The sequence below is a fragment of the Peromyscus eremicus genome, chromosome 4 (genome assembly GCF_949786415.1).
Source record: "Peromyscus eremicus chromosome 4, PerEre_H2_v1, whole genome shotgun sequence".
Classification (NCBI taxonomy): domain Eukaryota; kingdom Metazoa; phylum Chordata; class Mammalia; order Rodentia; family Cricetidae; genus Peromyscus; species Peromyscus eremicus.
The window spans coordinates 13,566,538-13,583,337 of NC_081419.1; the positions used below are offsets into that span (position 1 = coordinate 13,566,538).

General features: G+C 41.7%; 1 protein-coding gene across 1 annotated transcript; it reads left to right on the forward strand.

Moving 5' to 3' along the window:
* Positions 1 to 321: 321 nt before the first annotated feature.
* On the forward strand, positions 322 to 14,712 carry LOC131908009 (interleukin-36 alpha-like). The gene is made up of 6 exons (XM_059259078.1): positions 322 to 365; positions 11,457 to 11,543; positions 11,645 to 11,758; positions 12,220 to 12,359; positions 13,383 to 13,596; positions 14,475 to 14,712. The coding sequence occupies exons 2-5, from the start codon at positions 11,519 to 11,521 to the stop codon at positions 13,593 to 13,595; spliced, it is 492 nt and encodes a 163-aa protein (XP_059115061.1). The 5' UTR covers positions 322 to 365; positions 11,457 to 11,518; the 3' UTR covers position 13,596; positions 14,475 to 14,712.
* Positions 14,713 to 16,800: the final 2,088 nt, after the last annotated feature.

Here is a 16,800-nt window from a genome sequence, read left to right on the forward strand (position 1 = left end):
TGATGCCTCTGGATGGTGATGATCTTCTTTATTGTACAAGATTGTTTTGGCTACTGAGTTTTTTGTTTTTCCATATGAAGTTGAGTACTGTTCTTTCGAAGTGCTCTCTGATTTCTTCAATGATTCACTCAACATTCAAAAGTACTATATTAGCCTTCATATACTTGTGTAGTTTTTCTTACTGTTAGCTTCTGGTTTTATTGAACTATGATCAGAAAAGATACAAGGGATGATTATGATTCTTCTGTATTTAGTAAGAGCTAATTTGTTGCTTAGAATGTGATCTATTTTAAAAAAGATTCCCTGGTTCTATTTCTGTTGGATGGAATGTTCTGTAGATACCTGTGAAATCTATTTGCTCTATGGTACACTTTAACTCTGGGATTTCCTTACTGGTTTTTAGTTTTGGATACATAGAGATGAGAGCAGGGTGTTAAAATCAGGCCTATTATTATATCAGGATGTTTTATGTCTTTTAAGTATTTGTTTTTATAAAATTGAAAATGCTAATGTTTGATGCATATGTTTTTATGGTTATTATATTTTCTTGATTAAGTGTTTCTTTTAGTAATATATAGTACCCTTATTTATCTCCTTTAACTAATTTTTGTTTGAAGTCTACTTTATCAGGTATCAGAATGGTTCTGCCAGTTTGTTCAGTTTCTAGTTTTCTATCTTTGACTCTAAGTTAGGGGTGTGTCCATTACTGATAACAGACATTTGAATGTAGATTTTTAACCAAGTGGGATGGTTACATTAATTTTAATTGGTAAGTTGAGGTAATTTGCATTTAATATTACTATCGAGATCTATTCATTACTTTATGTAATTTAGTTGGTTTAGGAGTTGGATTATTATTTGTTCTTTATTTTATTCCATAGTAATGTCAAGGGTTTACTAATTTACTATGTCTGACAAAATTGATTCATTTTTAGATTTCATTTGTTTAGCATTCCTCTCAGGAAATTTATTCTTTTCTGTGTTCTCATAATTGAAGCTGTTTTTCTTCCTCTTCTGTATATAATATCCCCAGGTATCTTCTGCAGTGCTGACTTGATGGTCACAAGCTGCCTTAATGTGTACTTGCCTTGAAATATTTTCAACATGTCAATTTAAAAACTTATCATTAGGCAGACCTTTACCCTCTCCCTCTGATCCCTGAGATCCTCCAGTCTAATTCCCAACTCTACAGCAGAACACCTGTGGCAGCCTCCCCAAACTCCATCTCTATTAGATCCCACAGGTCTTCCCCTTCTAACCCTTCTCCTCCACTTGGGGCTTTATCCCAGCCCCCAATCTAACAGGCATGCCTTGCTAACCAGCAGGCCACTCCTGTCTAGAAAGTAGGTAGGCTGACTGTAGTTCTTCCCTTCTCCTTCTGTTCCTCTAGATCCAATCCCCCAGTCTCGTCCCCAGCCCTGTAGAAGAATTTCTAGAGTGACTTCTCTCTTCACTCTCTGCTATTTCAAAGAGACTAAATAAGCAGAACCTGATGAGACACTCTGCTTCCTCCATTCTGTTAACCCCTTCAGACCCTTGGCCTATCTCCATTACTAAGTACCAGCTCCCAATATCCAGAAACACATTTTACCTGGAACTCCCAGTAGTCACACCTGTCAAGTCCACAGAATATTTCCTATAAGACAATACAGCCACTACACTCTCCTAAAATCCAGAGAGGAAACGTAGAATAAAAAGAGCCAGTGAAAGAACTCCCTGGCCCCGAGACCGGAGCCAAGGAAACACACCCTGCCCCTAACCAATTTAGCACTTAAATCCAACCAATCCCTGAGCACAAAAAACAAACAGTCCCTGAGCATGAAATCCAACCAATCAATGAGCTTCTCCCAAGCTCAGGACTTGAGATCCTACCAATCCTCACCCTGAAAATCTTTACCCTAGAAAGCTCCACCCCTAAGAAACCCTATATAAGGCCTATACCTGTTCAATTTGGGGCTACTTTTTTCCACCCTGGCAGAGGCAGCCACTCTCTTGGATTCTCCCCTCTAAATAAATCTTTTGAGTGAGGTTTGTTATAATGTCTTTCTTTCCCTGGAGAGAAGCAGAGGAGAGCTCTAACAACTTTCTCCAAAGCAGAGCAAATCTGTAATGGCTCTTGCCAGAAAGGAATGAAGTGGAACAGGAGCAGAGCAGAGCAGAACTGTAACACTTTGACTGAGAAAACTGTCCCTTGCTGGAGCAGAGTTGTTATATTCTAGGGAAGCTAAGCAGAGCTGAAACACTTCTCCAGAACAAAAAGGAGCAGAGTTGTTACACTTGCATTAGAGAAACATTTCTGGAGCAAGGACTGTAACACTTTGCTGGGTAAGCCGTGTCTCCCCCACCCTCTCCCACCAGAACAGAGCTGTAACACTTCTGTTGGAATACCTTTCCCTTTAGAGCTGTAACACTTAGAGGTATTCCTTGGCTTCTGCCTACCAGGATACATTTTCCTTCAGAGCTGTCACACTTACAGAAACAGAAACCAAAGAACAAAACAACCACCCAACAAAGACAAAACTAGATACCAGTGGCTAGAATTGTAATTTTCCCAATCCCAGATGTCTGGACACTGGTGTAAAAATCACTATGTCTCCACAAGAGCCCAGCAACCCTAACACAGCAGGCCCTTCCAACATAGCTGAAGCATATGATGATGATAGAGGTCCTTAAAGAGGAAATGAATAAATCCCTTAAAGAAATCCAGGAAAACACAAACAAACAGTAGAAGGAACTGAATAAAATTGTTCAAGACCTGAAAATAGAAATAGAATCAATAAAGAAAACCCAAACTGAGGGAATTCTGGTAATAAAAAAAATTAGGTATTGGAACAGGAACTACAGAGAGAAGCTTCACCAATAGAATGCAAGACAGAAAAGAGACTCTCAGGCATTGAACACATGATAGAAGAAATGGATACATTGGTCAAAGAAAATGTTAAATCAAAAAGACTCATGACACAAAACATCCAGGAAAGCTGGAAGACTGTGGAAAGACTAAATCAAGAATAATAGGAATGGAGAAAGGAAAGGAAAAGCAGGTCAAGGGCCCAGAAAGAATTCAACAAAATCATAGAAGAAAATTTTCCTAACCTAAAAAAGAGGTGCCTGTAAATGTACAAGAAGCATACAGAACACAAAATAAATTGAACCAGAAAAGAAAGTCCCCTTGGGGCTGGAAAGGTGGCTCAGTGTTTAAGAGCATTGATTGCTTTTCCAGGGGTCTTTCAGTTCAATTCCCAGCAAACATAAGGTGCATGGTGGCTCACAACCATCTATACCGAGATCTGATGCCCTCTTCTAGCATGTAAGTGTACATGCAGACAGAACATTCATGCATAAATAAATACATTAATTAAAAAAAGACAAATGGCATTTAATAATTAAAACACTAAATGTACGGAAGAAAAAAAGAATATTAGAAGCTGCAAGGGAAGAATACCAAGTAACATATTAAGGCAGACCTCTCAGAATTACATCAGACTTCTCAATGGAGACTCTAAAAGCCAGAAGGACCTGAACAGATGTGCTGCAGACTCTCAGAGACCACAGCTGCTAGCCCAGACTACTATAGCCAGCAAAACTTTCAATCATCATAGACAGAAAAAATAATACATACCATGACAAAGCCAAATTTAAGAATATTTGTTTACAAATCCAGCCCTACAGAGAAACACACACACACAACAACACCAACAAAATAACAAGAATCAATGATCATTCATCATTGATATCTCTCATTGTCAATAGATTCGATTTTCTAGTGAGAAGACACAGACTAACAGGATGGATGCAAAAACAGGATCCATCTTTCTGCTGCATCCAAGACACACACCTCAACATCAAGGATAGACACGGCCTCAGGTAAAGCAAATAAACCTAAGAAGCAAACTGCTGTAACCTTTTTAATATCTAACAAAATAGATTTCAACCTGAAACTAATCAGAAGAGACAGGGAAGGACACCACACATTCATCAAAGGAAAAAAATTCACCAAGAGGACATTGCAATTCTTAATATCTGTGTCCGAACACAAGGGTACCCAAGTTTGTAAAAGAAACACTACTACAGCTTAAATCACATATTGACCCTCACATGCTGATAGTGGGAGACTTCAACACTTTACTCTCACCAATAGACAGATCACCCAGACAAAAACTAAGTAGAGAAATATTGGAGCTAACCAATGTTGTAAACAAAATGAACCTAAAAGATACTTACAAAACATTTCACCCAAACACTAAAGAATATACCTTCCTCTCTTCGCTTCATGGAACTTTCTCCAAAATTGACCATATACTCAGACACAAAGCAAGTCTGAACAGACACAAGAAAATTGAAATAACTCTGCATCCTATCAGACCACCATGCATTAAAGCTGGATATCAGCAACAACAGAAATAACAAAAAGCCTACAAATTCATGGAAATTGAACAGCTCTACTGAATGGAAAAAATGGGTCAAGACAGAAATTAAAGACTTTCAAGAATTGGGTGAAAATGAATACAGAGCACATCCAAACTCTGCAGAATAGGAGACAGAAAAAATGGAAGAGCCAGAGGGGATGGAGCACACCAGGAGAACAAGGCCCTCTAAATCAACTGAGCAGGGCTCATATGAACTCAGAGACTGAAGCAGCAAGCATGAGGCCTACTCAGGTCTGCAAAGGTCCTCTCAGCAGATACTACACCTTTCAGTTTTGTATTTTTATGGGACTCCTGAGTATGGCAGCAACAGGGTCTCTCATTCTTGCTCCTTCTCTTGGGGATCTTTTCTTACTTTTGGTTTGCCTTGTCCAACTTTGTGTGATGGCTTTTGTTTTATCTTACTATGTTTTATTTGGTTACGTTTTGTTGTTGTCTCTCAGAAGCCTGTTCCTTTCTAATGAGGAAAAGAAAGGGAGTGGATCTGTATGGGAGGAGAGGAGGAGAGGAAAGGAGTGGGGAACTGGGGGGAGTAGAGGAAGGGAAAACTGTAATCAGGATACATTATATGAGAAAAGAATCTATTTTTCAACAAAAGGGAGAATCTTTGTTGAATATGGCACTGTTGGTTGGCAGTTATTTACTTTCAGGGTTTGAAGTGTATCATTCCATGATTTTCTGTCTTTGAAGCTTGCTGATAAGAAATACAGTGTTATTCTCATGTTTCTGTCTTTCATAGATGAGGAGGTATTTTGCCCTCACAGCTTTTAATATTGTTTCTTTGCTTTGTGTTTTTGACATCTCAACATAATAGGTTACGGAGAGGTTTTTCCCTAATCAAGTCTATTTGGACTTATAAATCCTCTTACATTTCAATGTCTGCTTATATTGCTAGATTTGAGAAATTTTCTGCTGTTACTTTATCCAACATAGTCTTCATGATGTTGGTATTTTTGTCAGCTCATTCTACCCTGTGGATATTAGGTATGGTCTTTTGATGGTACCCCAGATTTCTTGGACATTGTGGTCATGCTTGCTCATTTATTTTTCTTTGTTGTTAGAATGCAGCATTTCATTACTCCCCTCCGTCCCTGATATTTTTTCCACTGCTTAGATAGACCATTGGTGATGCTATCTACTATGTCCTTTATGTGGTTCATTGAATTTTTCATTTTCAATATTTTTATTTTTCCCCTGAATCTTGTCTGGTTCTGGAATTTTCCTTAAAAGGAGGAGGTTTTTAATAACAGCTTCAATCTAATTGCTTGTAATGAGTCTGTTTAAGTTGTTCATATCTTCAGGGCTTTGTTTTGGTAGATGATGTGCACATAGAAATTCTTCTGTTTTTTCTGGCTTATCCAGCTTTCCAGTGTATAAATTTTCATAGTAACTTCTAAAGATACTCTGTATTTCTTCAGATCCAGTATAACAACACCCCTTTTTTTCTAAATTATTTATTATAAACATTGCATATAAATATTTGTTATACATAAATTTATCTTTAGTATAGATCTTATAGATCTCATCTGCTCATGACATATTTTTATCTCAATTTTATTAATTTAAGTGTTCTCCCTCTTTTCATCAGATTAGCTAAGAATTTGTAAATCTTACTAACTTTTCGAAGAACCATCTCTTTGATATTGTACGTTGTTCTTTAGTCTCCATTTAATTAATTTCATTAATGTCAATTTTCTTGGTGAACTTTGCCTCGATGTAATCAACTTTTTCATACACATTGCTGAGTTTCTTATATTTTTGGTTGTGAGCCCAGCCTTTACCAGCTGAGCTATCCCTCCAGGCCATTGCTGAGTTTCTAAATTTCATTTTGCAGACTTTTTCCTCTATAAAAGCCACAGATTGAATTCACCTCTTTGTTTATGTGTACTCTCAAGTCCTTGATCATTTTTACCAGTAAACTGTGGAAATCTTCATCTAGAATTTTACTTATTTTATGTTCAATAGTTAGGATCTTTTGGAGAAGCCATGTTGCTTCACTTTTTCATGTTTCTTTCCAACTCTGTGTTGCAATTTGTACATCTGCTGGTTTGCATATTTCTATGGATGGGTGGGAGTTACCTTTTTATTGAGCAACCTACTCTGCAAGTCTCAGTCCCCAGTGCCACTCAGTAAAGAGAAAGCAAACTCCTGCAGCAGAAGCATCATACCATACAGGATATAGAAATACACTTAAAACACACTGTATCCCACCAGCACGTCAGAGTACATCATCAGTGACAACAGAAATGAGACAGGAAGAATTACTGGAAAGTGTGCTGTGAAGTGAAGAATCATTTAGAGTAACAACGGCATAGAAAATTAATGACAAAGAAAGGGATGGGTGGAAAAGAAATAGAGAAGCTAGGTTAAATGAATATGGAAGGATAGAAAAAGGAGGAAAGGTCTAGAAAAGAAACAAATTCAGAAACGGAAATTAAAAAATTTACCAATGATGACAAAGTTCAAAAACACAAATAAGTTACTAAAAATAAAAATCTGAATATCAAAATTAATCCTTAGTCCCCTTAATAAGATAAAGTCAGAGTACTATCAAATACACAGATGGGGCAAAAAGGGAAAATGTTAAAACTAAAAAAAAAAAAATTTTAAAGAAATTAAGGAAAAGAAAAATATTTGGCCCAAATGGGAAAAATTAATAAATAAAATTGGATGGATGTATGCAGGAGAATAACAAACCAGAAAACTGAGAAATACAACAAAGTTAAAATCTTGCTCTACATGAAGGTGAGGGTAGAGAGAAGAATTATAAAAAGTAAAAGGAGGAAAATGGGGTGTCAGATTAGCTTCTTTCTGGTCCCTCAAAAATTGAAAACTGCTCGTTGTATCCAAAGAGTGGGCCAAGGGTCCATTGCATTGGTGAATGCACATTTTTTCAATGGTTTATGCTGTTGCTGAGTCTGGACTGAGTCTGGACAAGTGTTTGGTGTCCACCAGAGCTGTCATTACAGTGGTAGCGTTCTTTCTCCATATAACAGGGGCCTTTGCTGGCAGTACTCAGCTTTACATTGCACGGTCCCCATATTATCTTCTCCTGAGGCTCCCCAGATTGGAGGGTCTGGCTAATATTTTAACTGGCATGTCTCCCAAGTGCATTAAGAGTATGAGAAGCAAGCAGCACAGAAGTCTTCATACTTTCAAGACATGCTTGGTATTAATTGCCCTGATGGAGAAATACAGTTGTGGGTGTCTTGTTGTTTTGGTTTGAATGAAAATGCCACCCATAGACTCATGAGGAGTGGCACTATTAAGAGATGTGGCCTTGTCAGAGTAGGTGTGGTCATGTTGGAGGAAGTGTGTCAGTGGGGGTAGGCTTTTAGGTCTCAGATGCTCAAGCCAGGCTCAGTATCTCACTCTCTTCCTGCTGTCTGCCAATCTGAATGTAGAACCCTCAGCTCCTTCTCCAGCACCAGGTCTGCCTGTGCCTTGTCATGCTTCCTGCTGTGATGCCAATGGACTCAACCTTTGAACTACATTCCAGCTCCAATTAAATGTTTTCCTTATTAAGACTTGCTGTGGTCATGGTGTCTCTTCACAGTAATAGAAACCCTAAGACACTTGTACAACCCTAGAACTTCAGAGTTCTCAGACTCTGTCGCAGTGAACAAAGGAGACTCCCAAATTAGATCTACATACTGGCCTTGGGCTCAAAGCCACCAAACTCTTCGAGTTAGTTTTGGTTGATGAGGTCAGTGTCTGACCATCCAAGGTGGGCTGTCTCTTCCTGTGCACTTCCAGACTGAGCTAGTCCTTTCGCTGTTTATATCCTTTGTCTTTCCAGTGACTGGTCCTCCTGCTTTGCACACCTGCCTGCATGTGCCTTTCCTCACTCAGGGGTTGGGTCAGACCTAACTGAGTCTCTGACCTGTGGATGCTCCTTAATTAGGACGCTAGGGTAGCTCAGCTTTGACCACCAGATTCTCAGATACTGCCTGCCTGCAGTCCCCTAAGTAATACAGTTTGACATCCTAGGCTTTCTCTCCACTGCTGTCTGCCCTTCTCACTAAAACCTGCAACTGTACTTGAAGCTTATGAGGGCTGTGATTTGTCCCCAGGAGAGGATCATTTACCTTTTTGGAAGGTGCTTCTATTTCCCCTTCCCACCCATGGAACTCTATGGCTGAGGTTGTACTCAGGTTACTTCTCTGTGTTCTCTCTCTCTTTCTCCCTCTCCTCTCTCTCTCTCTCTCTCTCTCTCTCTCTCTCTCTCTCTCTCTCTCTCTCTCTCTCTGGCTTTTTCAGGAATCCTTTTACTTCCTTCTTGGATTCCCAAGGCTCTTTCTCTGTTTCTTTTTCTAAGATAAAGCCTATTATTTTAAATCGTGACTCCTTCCTGCCTCAAACCGTCAGCCTGTACTCAGCCTCCTTACCCAAAAGTCCAACTGAATTCAGCATTTGGGATATTATTCTACTGTCTTCTCACTCCCATTATTGTCAGTCTTTGGTTTCCGTGGAGGAAATGCATTTTTACTATTTGTTAGTTTTACTATTTGACTTTTGTCTTTAATTTTATGAAATCTCATCTCGGTGAAGTTATGAGTGCATTTCTTTTATATAATCCAAGATCCTTGTACCTGGTCCCATGACTCTCCAGAAATGGCTTCTTTTCATCTTTCTATCCTTCTGTCTGGTACCAACAAAGCCCATTTGCATAGTTTTCAGAGATTAAAGGAAAAAATGGCTTCAGGGCTTTGGACCTGTTTCCTCCCATCCCCAAGCATGCCCAGAGCCCACACTTCTTTCTTTTTGTGTTGATTTGATTATGTTCTGAGCATGGATGTGTGCTATAAACTACAGAAGGCATGACGGTCTCTCTATATAGTCCTGGCTGTCCTGGAACTTACCATGTAGACCAGGCTGAGCTCAAACTCACAGAGATCTACCTGCCTCTGCCTCATGAGTACTGGAATTAAAGGCAGGCATGTGCCACCACTCCTGATGATATAGCAATTTTAATGTTCTTTTCTTTCAGATCTTGATTCTATAGGTTGGAGTAAAGCCCAAGTTTCTGTATTTCTGACAAGATGCCAGATGATGCCCAAACATCATTCACAGTCTATGCTTTAGAATCAAGTGTGTGCGCAACTGGGACTGTGGAAAGGTTTATTTTGAACACCTATCATTTGAGCACAAGTATCTTCCTTTTGAACACTGAACTGCTGTCTTAGTTGGGGTTGTCCTTATAGCAGGGAACTTGATTAGGAGATGACTCCAGAATGACGCCATGAATACTAGTTACTTTTATAGGTAACTATGGCTGGGAGCAGCTAGGGGCCCTCTGAGAAGCCTGAACATTCTCCCACCAGAGGACAGGGAGTCTGGGACTTTATCCACTAGTCCCTTAATTTGTTGGTAGCATGTTCCCTGAGATGGAAGCCAATAAGGTATGAAGGTGACATGTTCTGGGATCTATTGGAGGCAGACTGTGAACTCAGATATGGGATAAAGCATCAAAATTTTTGCCTCAGTTTCCTTTTGGATTTATCTAATGATAGGCACTGTTGTCTCAGACCATCTGACAGCTAGGCTTTGAAGAGCTCTAACAGGCCCAAACAAGATAAACATGGCATAGTCAGGCCCTGCCTCCCCACCCCTCCCCACTTCCCTCTCTCTTGCTAAACCAGTAGATTCTTAGGCACTTCCACATTCCTAAAGCTGGCCATCAAGGTCCATTCCCTTATTTAGCCACTTCCTTATGCCTGACTCTTTCCTGAGGCTAACCACCAAGGTCCAGCTATCAAAACTTCCTATTTGGCTACACTGAGGCTAACCACCAAGGTCCAGCTATCAAAATTTCCCACTTGACTACACCAAGTAACATGTTGAATAAGAGCCTACCAACTCATCCTGGCTCATCCTAACACCAACCTCCCCTTTCTCCCTTTACACATCACTCCTGCAGAGCCATTTGCTGCTGATTCTGTCCAATTCAACCACCTTGTCTCTTCATCTTGCTTAATAAAGAATCTCTTTGTGTTGGAAATCGGTGTTTGGGTGTGTTCTGTGCCTAAATGGGGTTCAGAAGGGAGCACCCCGAGGTGTGCAGTTTCCTTCAGGCTTCCTTATCCTATAACAAGATAATGACTTAAGTCCGCTGAGGTGTGAGCAGGCAGTCCAGGAAGTGGCACTGCTTTGGGTCAAGTTTGTTGGTGGAGAAGCAGCAGGCTCGTGGGCTGGGAGAAAGAGGAGCATCCCCTCCAGTCAGCCTAAGGTGACTAGTACCAGGTTAAAAGCTTCACAGGACTCAGGACAGGGTCTTCTCCACATTGACCCTAGCACTTGCTACAGGCTCCTTCCGAATGAGCAATATTCTAGTACCTCATCTTACATCACCTAGCCCAGGCATCCACCCTGGGGAAATCCCATAATGTTTCTTTCCTCAGTCAGTCAGAGTCTGTAACTGTATTTCCTGCTTGCTACTCTCACAGGCTTAGCATGCCCTCCCATCGCACGGCACTCTGATAAGTCACAGCCATGCTACCGTTGACATTCATTCCAATAAAGACTTAGCGAGTCCTCTAGCACAAGGAACTAGTAATTATCTAGGGTGCCAGGCAGTCCCAGATCCTCTGAGGCAAAACTTCCTTCCTTCATGTTCTGGATAAAAAGGCATGGGCCCCAGTAGAGCCTGTCAGAGAAGCTGAGCACAGCAGGAGCTCTAGTTCCCCAGTTACGCAGCACAGGTACAGTAGCAGGCAGCCGTTGTTCTGTAGTGTGCAGACACAGTTTCTCTGTAACCAGGTTGGAGACGCAGCCTGTGGTTTTCAGTCCCTGATCTCTGATCTCTTGCTGTTTGGCTCTGGCCTTGGTACTCAATGTCCTCCTGGACCTCAGGACTGCCTGCATGGGAGTTATAGGGGAGCTGTTTCTTTTGGGCAGTAAGCTGAGTCTAAGGATGGAGAGGGATCTTGGTAAGACTTGGGTTAGAGAGTCTGACTGGCTATTAGGCTGATCACCAGCTCCTCTGATCCGGGGTCAAACTGGGACTTAGTTCTAACTCTGTTCCTCCCTTAGGGTCAATCTGCACATACGTAACACTGGAGCTAGGTTGGCAGTTCTGAAACAACATCACCTTAATGTTGGTCATAAATCAAGGACAACGTAAAGTGGGAAAGATTGGAAAATGGGGGCGGGGCGGGGGGGAGAAGGGGTTGTTCTGTGCCTTTTTTCCTTACATATCTGCATTTTCCCTTTCTTTACAGAACTAAGCAGAAAGACACCTTGGCTAAGACATATTCAGGACCTTAGTAGTCGTGTGTGGGTTCTTCATAATGATATCCTTACTGCAGTCCCTAGGAAAGAACAAACGGTCCCGGGTGAGTAGCCCAGGCCCTTTGTGGCAGCCCCTCTGGCTCATGTTGTGGGTCTGTCCTCAGCCTTTCACTTCCCTGCACATGTGTTGGCTATCCTTACCTGGAGGAGCATTGCAGGGCAGTGTAGTATAGAGGGCAGTCACAGGCTTGGACAGCTATAGGATGAGACAAGAGAAAGAGAGGTGACCCCAGGAGTGGAAGGTTGAGGAAATGGTGGAAGTCTTGTTTTCTGTGACATTTCAAAGAACCAAATCGCAGAGAAAGATCTATGAGATTAATCTTTGAGTCTATGAGATGCCGATCTTCTCTAACGGAAAGAGTTACCCAAATGGGATGCCTGTGTGAGCCAGGTGGTGAGTGGCGGGGGACATGAAGGTTGGCAAGGCCCTGTTTCTTTGTCTCTAGTTTAGAGCGGTGCTTTGGAAGCATGGACTGAACCCCGATTTCTGCTCTTGCATTCCCAGTCACAGTCACCTTACTCCCATGCCAATATCTGGAGACTCTTGAGAAGGGCAGGGGGGATCCCATGTATCTGGGACTGAGCAAGCCTGAACGCTGCCTGTTCTGCACAAAGGAAGGGGAGCAGCCCGTGCTGCGGCTCAAGGTGAGTTTAGAAATAAGGGTCGGCTCTCGTTTGGCCAGGGGTGAGGAGCCCATCTGTCCCATAAAGCTCCCACTTGACAGAAACCCTGATTCCCAAATCTTTTAAAAGGCAATTCACAGGCTATCCTCACACAAATTTATTGTTCCCCCGAGGGTACATGCATCACCAAAGAACAAGAAAAAGTTATAGGGTATTTGAAAGTAGCTTTCCAAAGTAAGTTTTTGTTTTATTTTACAAAAGTAAGTTTTGTCAAGGAAGGTTTTTAGAGTTACTCGTGTGTGTGTGTGTGTGTGTGTGTGTGTGTGTGTGTGTGTGTGTGTTCATATGATCATGTGTCTATGTGCATGTGTGTGCACATGTGGGTATAGGTCAGAGGTTGACACTGGGTATCTTCCTTCATCTCTCCCTGTATTATTATTATTATTATTATTATTATTATTATTATTGTTTTTTTGAGACAAGGTTTCTCTGTGTAACAGTCCTGGCTGTCCAGGAACTCACTTTTCAGACCAGGCCCCAAACACAGAGATCCACTTGCCTCTGCCTCCCAAGTGCTGGGATTAAAGGCGTGCACCACCGCCGCCGCCACCGCCACCACCACCACCACCACCACCACCACCACCACCCTCCCTACATTATTTTTAAGACAGGATCTCTCACTAAGTCTGGAGCTCACCAACTAGGCTAGGCTGGCTGCGGGGGGGGGGGGGGGGGGGGGGGGGGCAGGGATAGCTGAAACAGCTGGACATGGTGGCACCTGCCTCTCATCTCAGCACTGGAGGTACACAGAAAGACTTTATCTTAAAACACTAGAAATATCAAACTCCAGACAAGCAAATTTGAAACTCGTGTCCTAATGTTGCTACTCTACTCTTAACATGTATTTGGGGTGTGTGATTCTTAATACTCTAGAAAGAACCCGAAGTCTCCAGGCCTGCTTTAATAGGTGGGGACTGGTGTTACAGACAAGTGCACAGCTGAGGTGGTGATGTTTCTTCCTGGGATCTCCTTCTCACCCACCAGGAAGGGGACATAATGGAACTGTACCACCAAAGGGAACCTGTAAAAGCTTCCCTCTTCTACCAAAACAAGAGTGGCACCACCTCAACGTTCGAGTCCGCAGCCTTCCCTGGTTGGTTCATCGCTGTCTGCTCCAAAGGAAGCTGTCCACTCTTTCTGACCCAAGATCTGGGAAAAACACACATCACTGACTTTGAGATGATTGTGGTGCACTAAGGTCAGTCTTCTAATGGGTGTTTTCTGCCAAGAGAACCTTGCCTTTGCCTCCACCATCCTAGCCCTCAAGGCTCTTCCTTCTTACATGAGCATTGTTGTCCTGGCCCATCCTTTACTGGGAAGCAGGTTTGCTCATGCTATGCTGGTTAGTTTTTGTCAGCCTACAACAAGCCAGGCTCATCTGGGAAGAAAAAAAATTCATTGAGAAAATGCCTCCATTATATTGGTTTGTAGGCAAGTCTGCAGGGCATTTCTTGATTAGTGATTGATGTGGGAGGGTCTCAGACCACTGTGGTTGGTGCCACACCTAGGTGGTGGTGGTGGTGGTGGGGTCCTAGGGTGTATAAGAAAGCAAGCTGAACAAGCTGTGTAGAGAAAGCAGCATTCCTCTGTGGTCTCTGCTTCAGTTCCAGTCTCTGGGTTCCTGTCCTAAGTTCTTGTTCTGACTTTCCTTGGTGATGGACTGTTACCTGGTACCCGGAAGAGTAAAATGAAGTAAATCTTTTCTTTGCCAAGTTGTTTTTGATAAATGTTTTATCACAACAATAAAGAAGCAAACTAACACATACATCCAAGTGCAGGTTAAAGGGTAATAAAATCTGAGCCTAGAATAGGAAGAAAGAAGTTGTTGGGTCTTTCACTCAAAGGTGATTGATGTCCTCCAATATATTCATGCAATGATCTAAATGCTGGTGTAGGCTGTTGGGGAAATAGTGGTAAAATATTGGGTATCTTTGGCACAGTCGTATAGTTAAATCATGACACCATCACAAAACTAATGAAGAGAGCTCCAGCTATATACTATGTATAATATATATTATATAGCTGTTAATACATAAATTAAGAAATGTGAATGTAACCATCTGTGTCCACACTTAGGGGTTTTCAGACACATTGCTCTGTGGCACTCAAGATCTCTCAGATCCTGACAAGAAGAAGCAACCGTATACACCCCAACAAAGCGGAAGACTGAAAGGAAAGCTGAACCCTCCTGTGGCTGGCTTCCCTCTCTGTGTCGGCTGGATCAGATGCAGAACATCTTACCACATTTTCATCCAAAGCTTTACTGCTAGTTTTTATAAGGAGTAAACTTTGTGGAATAAAATCATTTATCTCACTTGCTTTATTGACTACAGTGATTTTAGTGGAATAAAATAGCTGTATTATCTTTGCATTTATAAGGAGCTACAGCTTGAAAAGCAGATTCACATGAAGTTCCTCTTGATCTCTCTGTTTGTCTCTCTCTGACTCTGTTTCTGTCTCTGTCTCTGTCTCTCTTTCTCGTGTGTGTGTGTGTGTGTGTGTGTGTGTGTGTGTGTGTGTGTGTGTTTGCATGTATGTGCATGTGAAAGCCAGAAGCTGATGATGCCGGGTGTCTTCCCTAATCACCCCCCACCTTTTATATTGAAGCAGGGTCTTTCATTTGGGCTCAGAGCTTACCAATTCAGCTAGGGGGCAGCTAGCCAGCTTGTTCATGAGAACTTCCTGTCTCTACTTTCAGAGGACTGGGATTACAAATGGGACACTGTGCTAGTTAAGCTTTTTTTGTCAACTTGACACAGCAAGGGTCATCTGAGAAGAGGGAACTTCAGTTGAGAAAATACCCCCAAGAGATTGGTAAGTCTATAAAGCATTTTCTTGGTTAATGACCATGTAGGAGGGTCCAATCCACTCTGGGAAGTGTCACCTCTGTGCTGGTGATCCTGTGTTGTATAAGAAAGCAGGCTAAGAATGTCATGAGGAGCAAGCCAATAAGCAGCATTCTTCCATGGTGTCTGCTTCAGTTTCTGCCTCCAGGTTCCTGACCTGTTTGAGTTCTTGCCTTGGCTTCTGTGGTGGTTTGAATAAGAATGCCGCATAGACCCATATATTTGCATGCTTAGTCCCTAGCTGGTGAACTGTTTGGAAGGATCAGGAGGTGTGGCCTTGTTGGAGGAGGTGTGTTGCTAGGGGTGGGCCTTGAGATTTCAAATACCCACACCAGGCCCGGTGTCGCTCTTTCTACCTGCTGCCTGAGGATCTGAGAGAATATAAAGCTCTCAGCTATGGCTCTAGAGCCATTTCTGTCTGTTTCCCACCGTGATAATAATGGACTAAACCTCTGAAACTGTAAGCTAACACCCAATTAAACGATTTTCTTTATAAGTGTCACTTTGGTCATGATGTCTTTTCACAGTAATAGAACAGTAACCAAAACAGTTTCCATTGGTGATAGGCCATGACTAGAATGTGTAAGCCACATAAATCTTTTCCTCTCCAAATTACTTTTGGTCATAATCTTTATAAAAGCAGTAGAAAGCTAACTACCACAGCCACCATGCCTGCCCAGCACTTACATGGGTACTGGGGATTTGAACTCTAATTCTCACACTTGAGCAGCAACTACTTTACCCTCCATTCCATCTCCTCAGTCCCAAGTCTCTTAGTTTTTAGAACTAGCGAGATTTCTAAGGAAGGTGGTCTCTCCCAGAAGCAGGTTCTTCAAGGCCCAAATATGGATGGCTAGGACAAACAGGGCTCCATTAATAAAAATTGTATTCTATATGTCAGTGCACAATGCAGATACATAGTTGAATGAAAATCTCCTGCCCCACCCTGGAATGTGTTTCTGTGAATATCTTCTGAGTTTTTTCTTTGAACTCATCAACCATTAACTGACTTGGTTTTCATGTGTGGTGAGCATATTCATTTTTGAAGGTTTATCCTTTCCTGTATTCTTTTAAAGTTTCTTTAAAAAATATTTTTAGTAATTCCTTGAGAATTTCCTATAATATATTTTGATCACATTCACTCCATCTCCAAACTCCTCCCAGATGCACCTCTCTTTCCCTACCCACCCAACTTTGTGTCCTCATTTTTGTTTGTTTGTTTATTTTTAAACCCATTGAGTTTTTGCTGCATAGCAGGAGGCAGATGCCTTTCTTTTTATTATGTACGTACACATACACACACACACACACACACACACACACACGCACGCACACACACACACACACACACACACACACACACACACGCACGAAGTTTAGTTCTTTGCAGTGTGGTGGTTGATAAAATAATCTCTTCAGTCCTGCTGGAAAAGACAGTAAGTCAGAGCCCCCTTTACCTTCAGTGAAAAGGGCCATATCAGGTTCTCTCATCCAATGCTACAAAACTTCAAGAGAGAAACTGTTAGAGCCATATTTTTTTTTACCTAAAATTTGTG

Coding starts and splice junctions, on each gene's coding strand:
- LOC131908009 (XM_059259078.1), top strand. CDS start 11,519: ATGTTGGTCATAAATCAAGGACAAC. Junction 11,544..11,644: donor GGTCATAAATCAAGGACAAC/GTAAAGTGGGAA, acceptor CTTTCTTTACAG/AACTAAGCAGAAAGACACCT. Junction 12,360..13,382: donor AGCCCGTGCTGCGGCTCAAG/GTGAGTTTAGAA, acceptor CTCACCCACCAG/GAAGGGGACATAATGGAACT.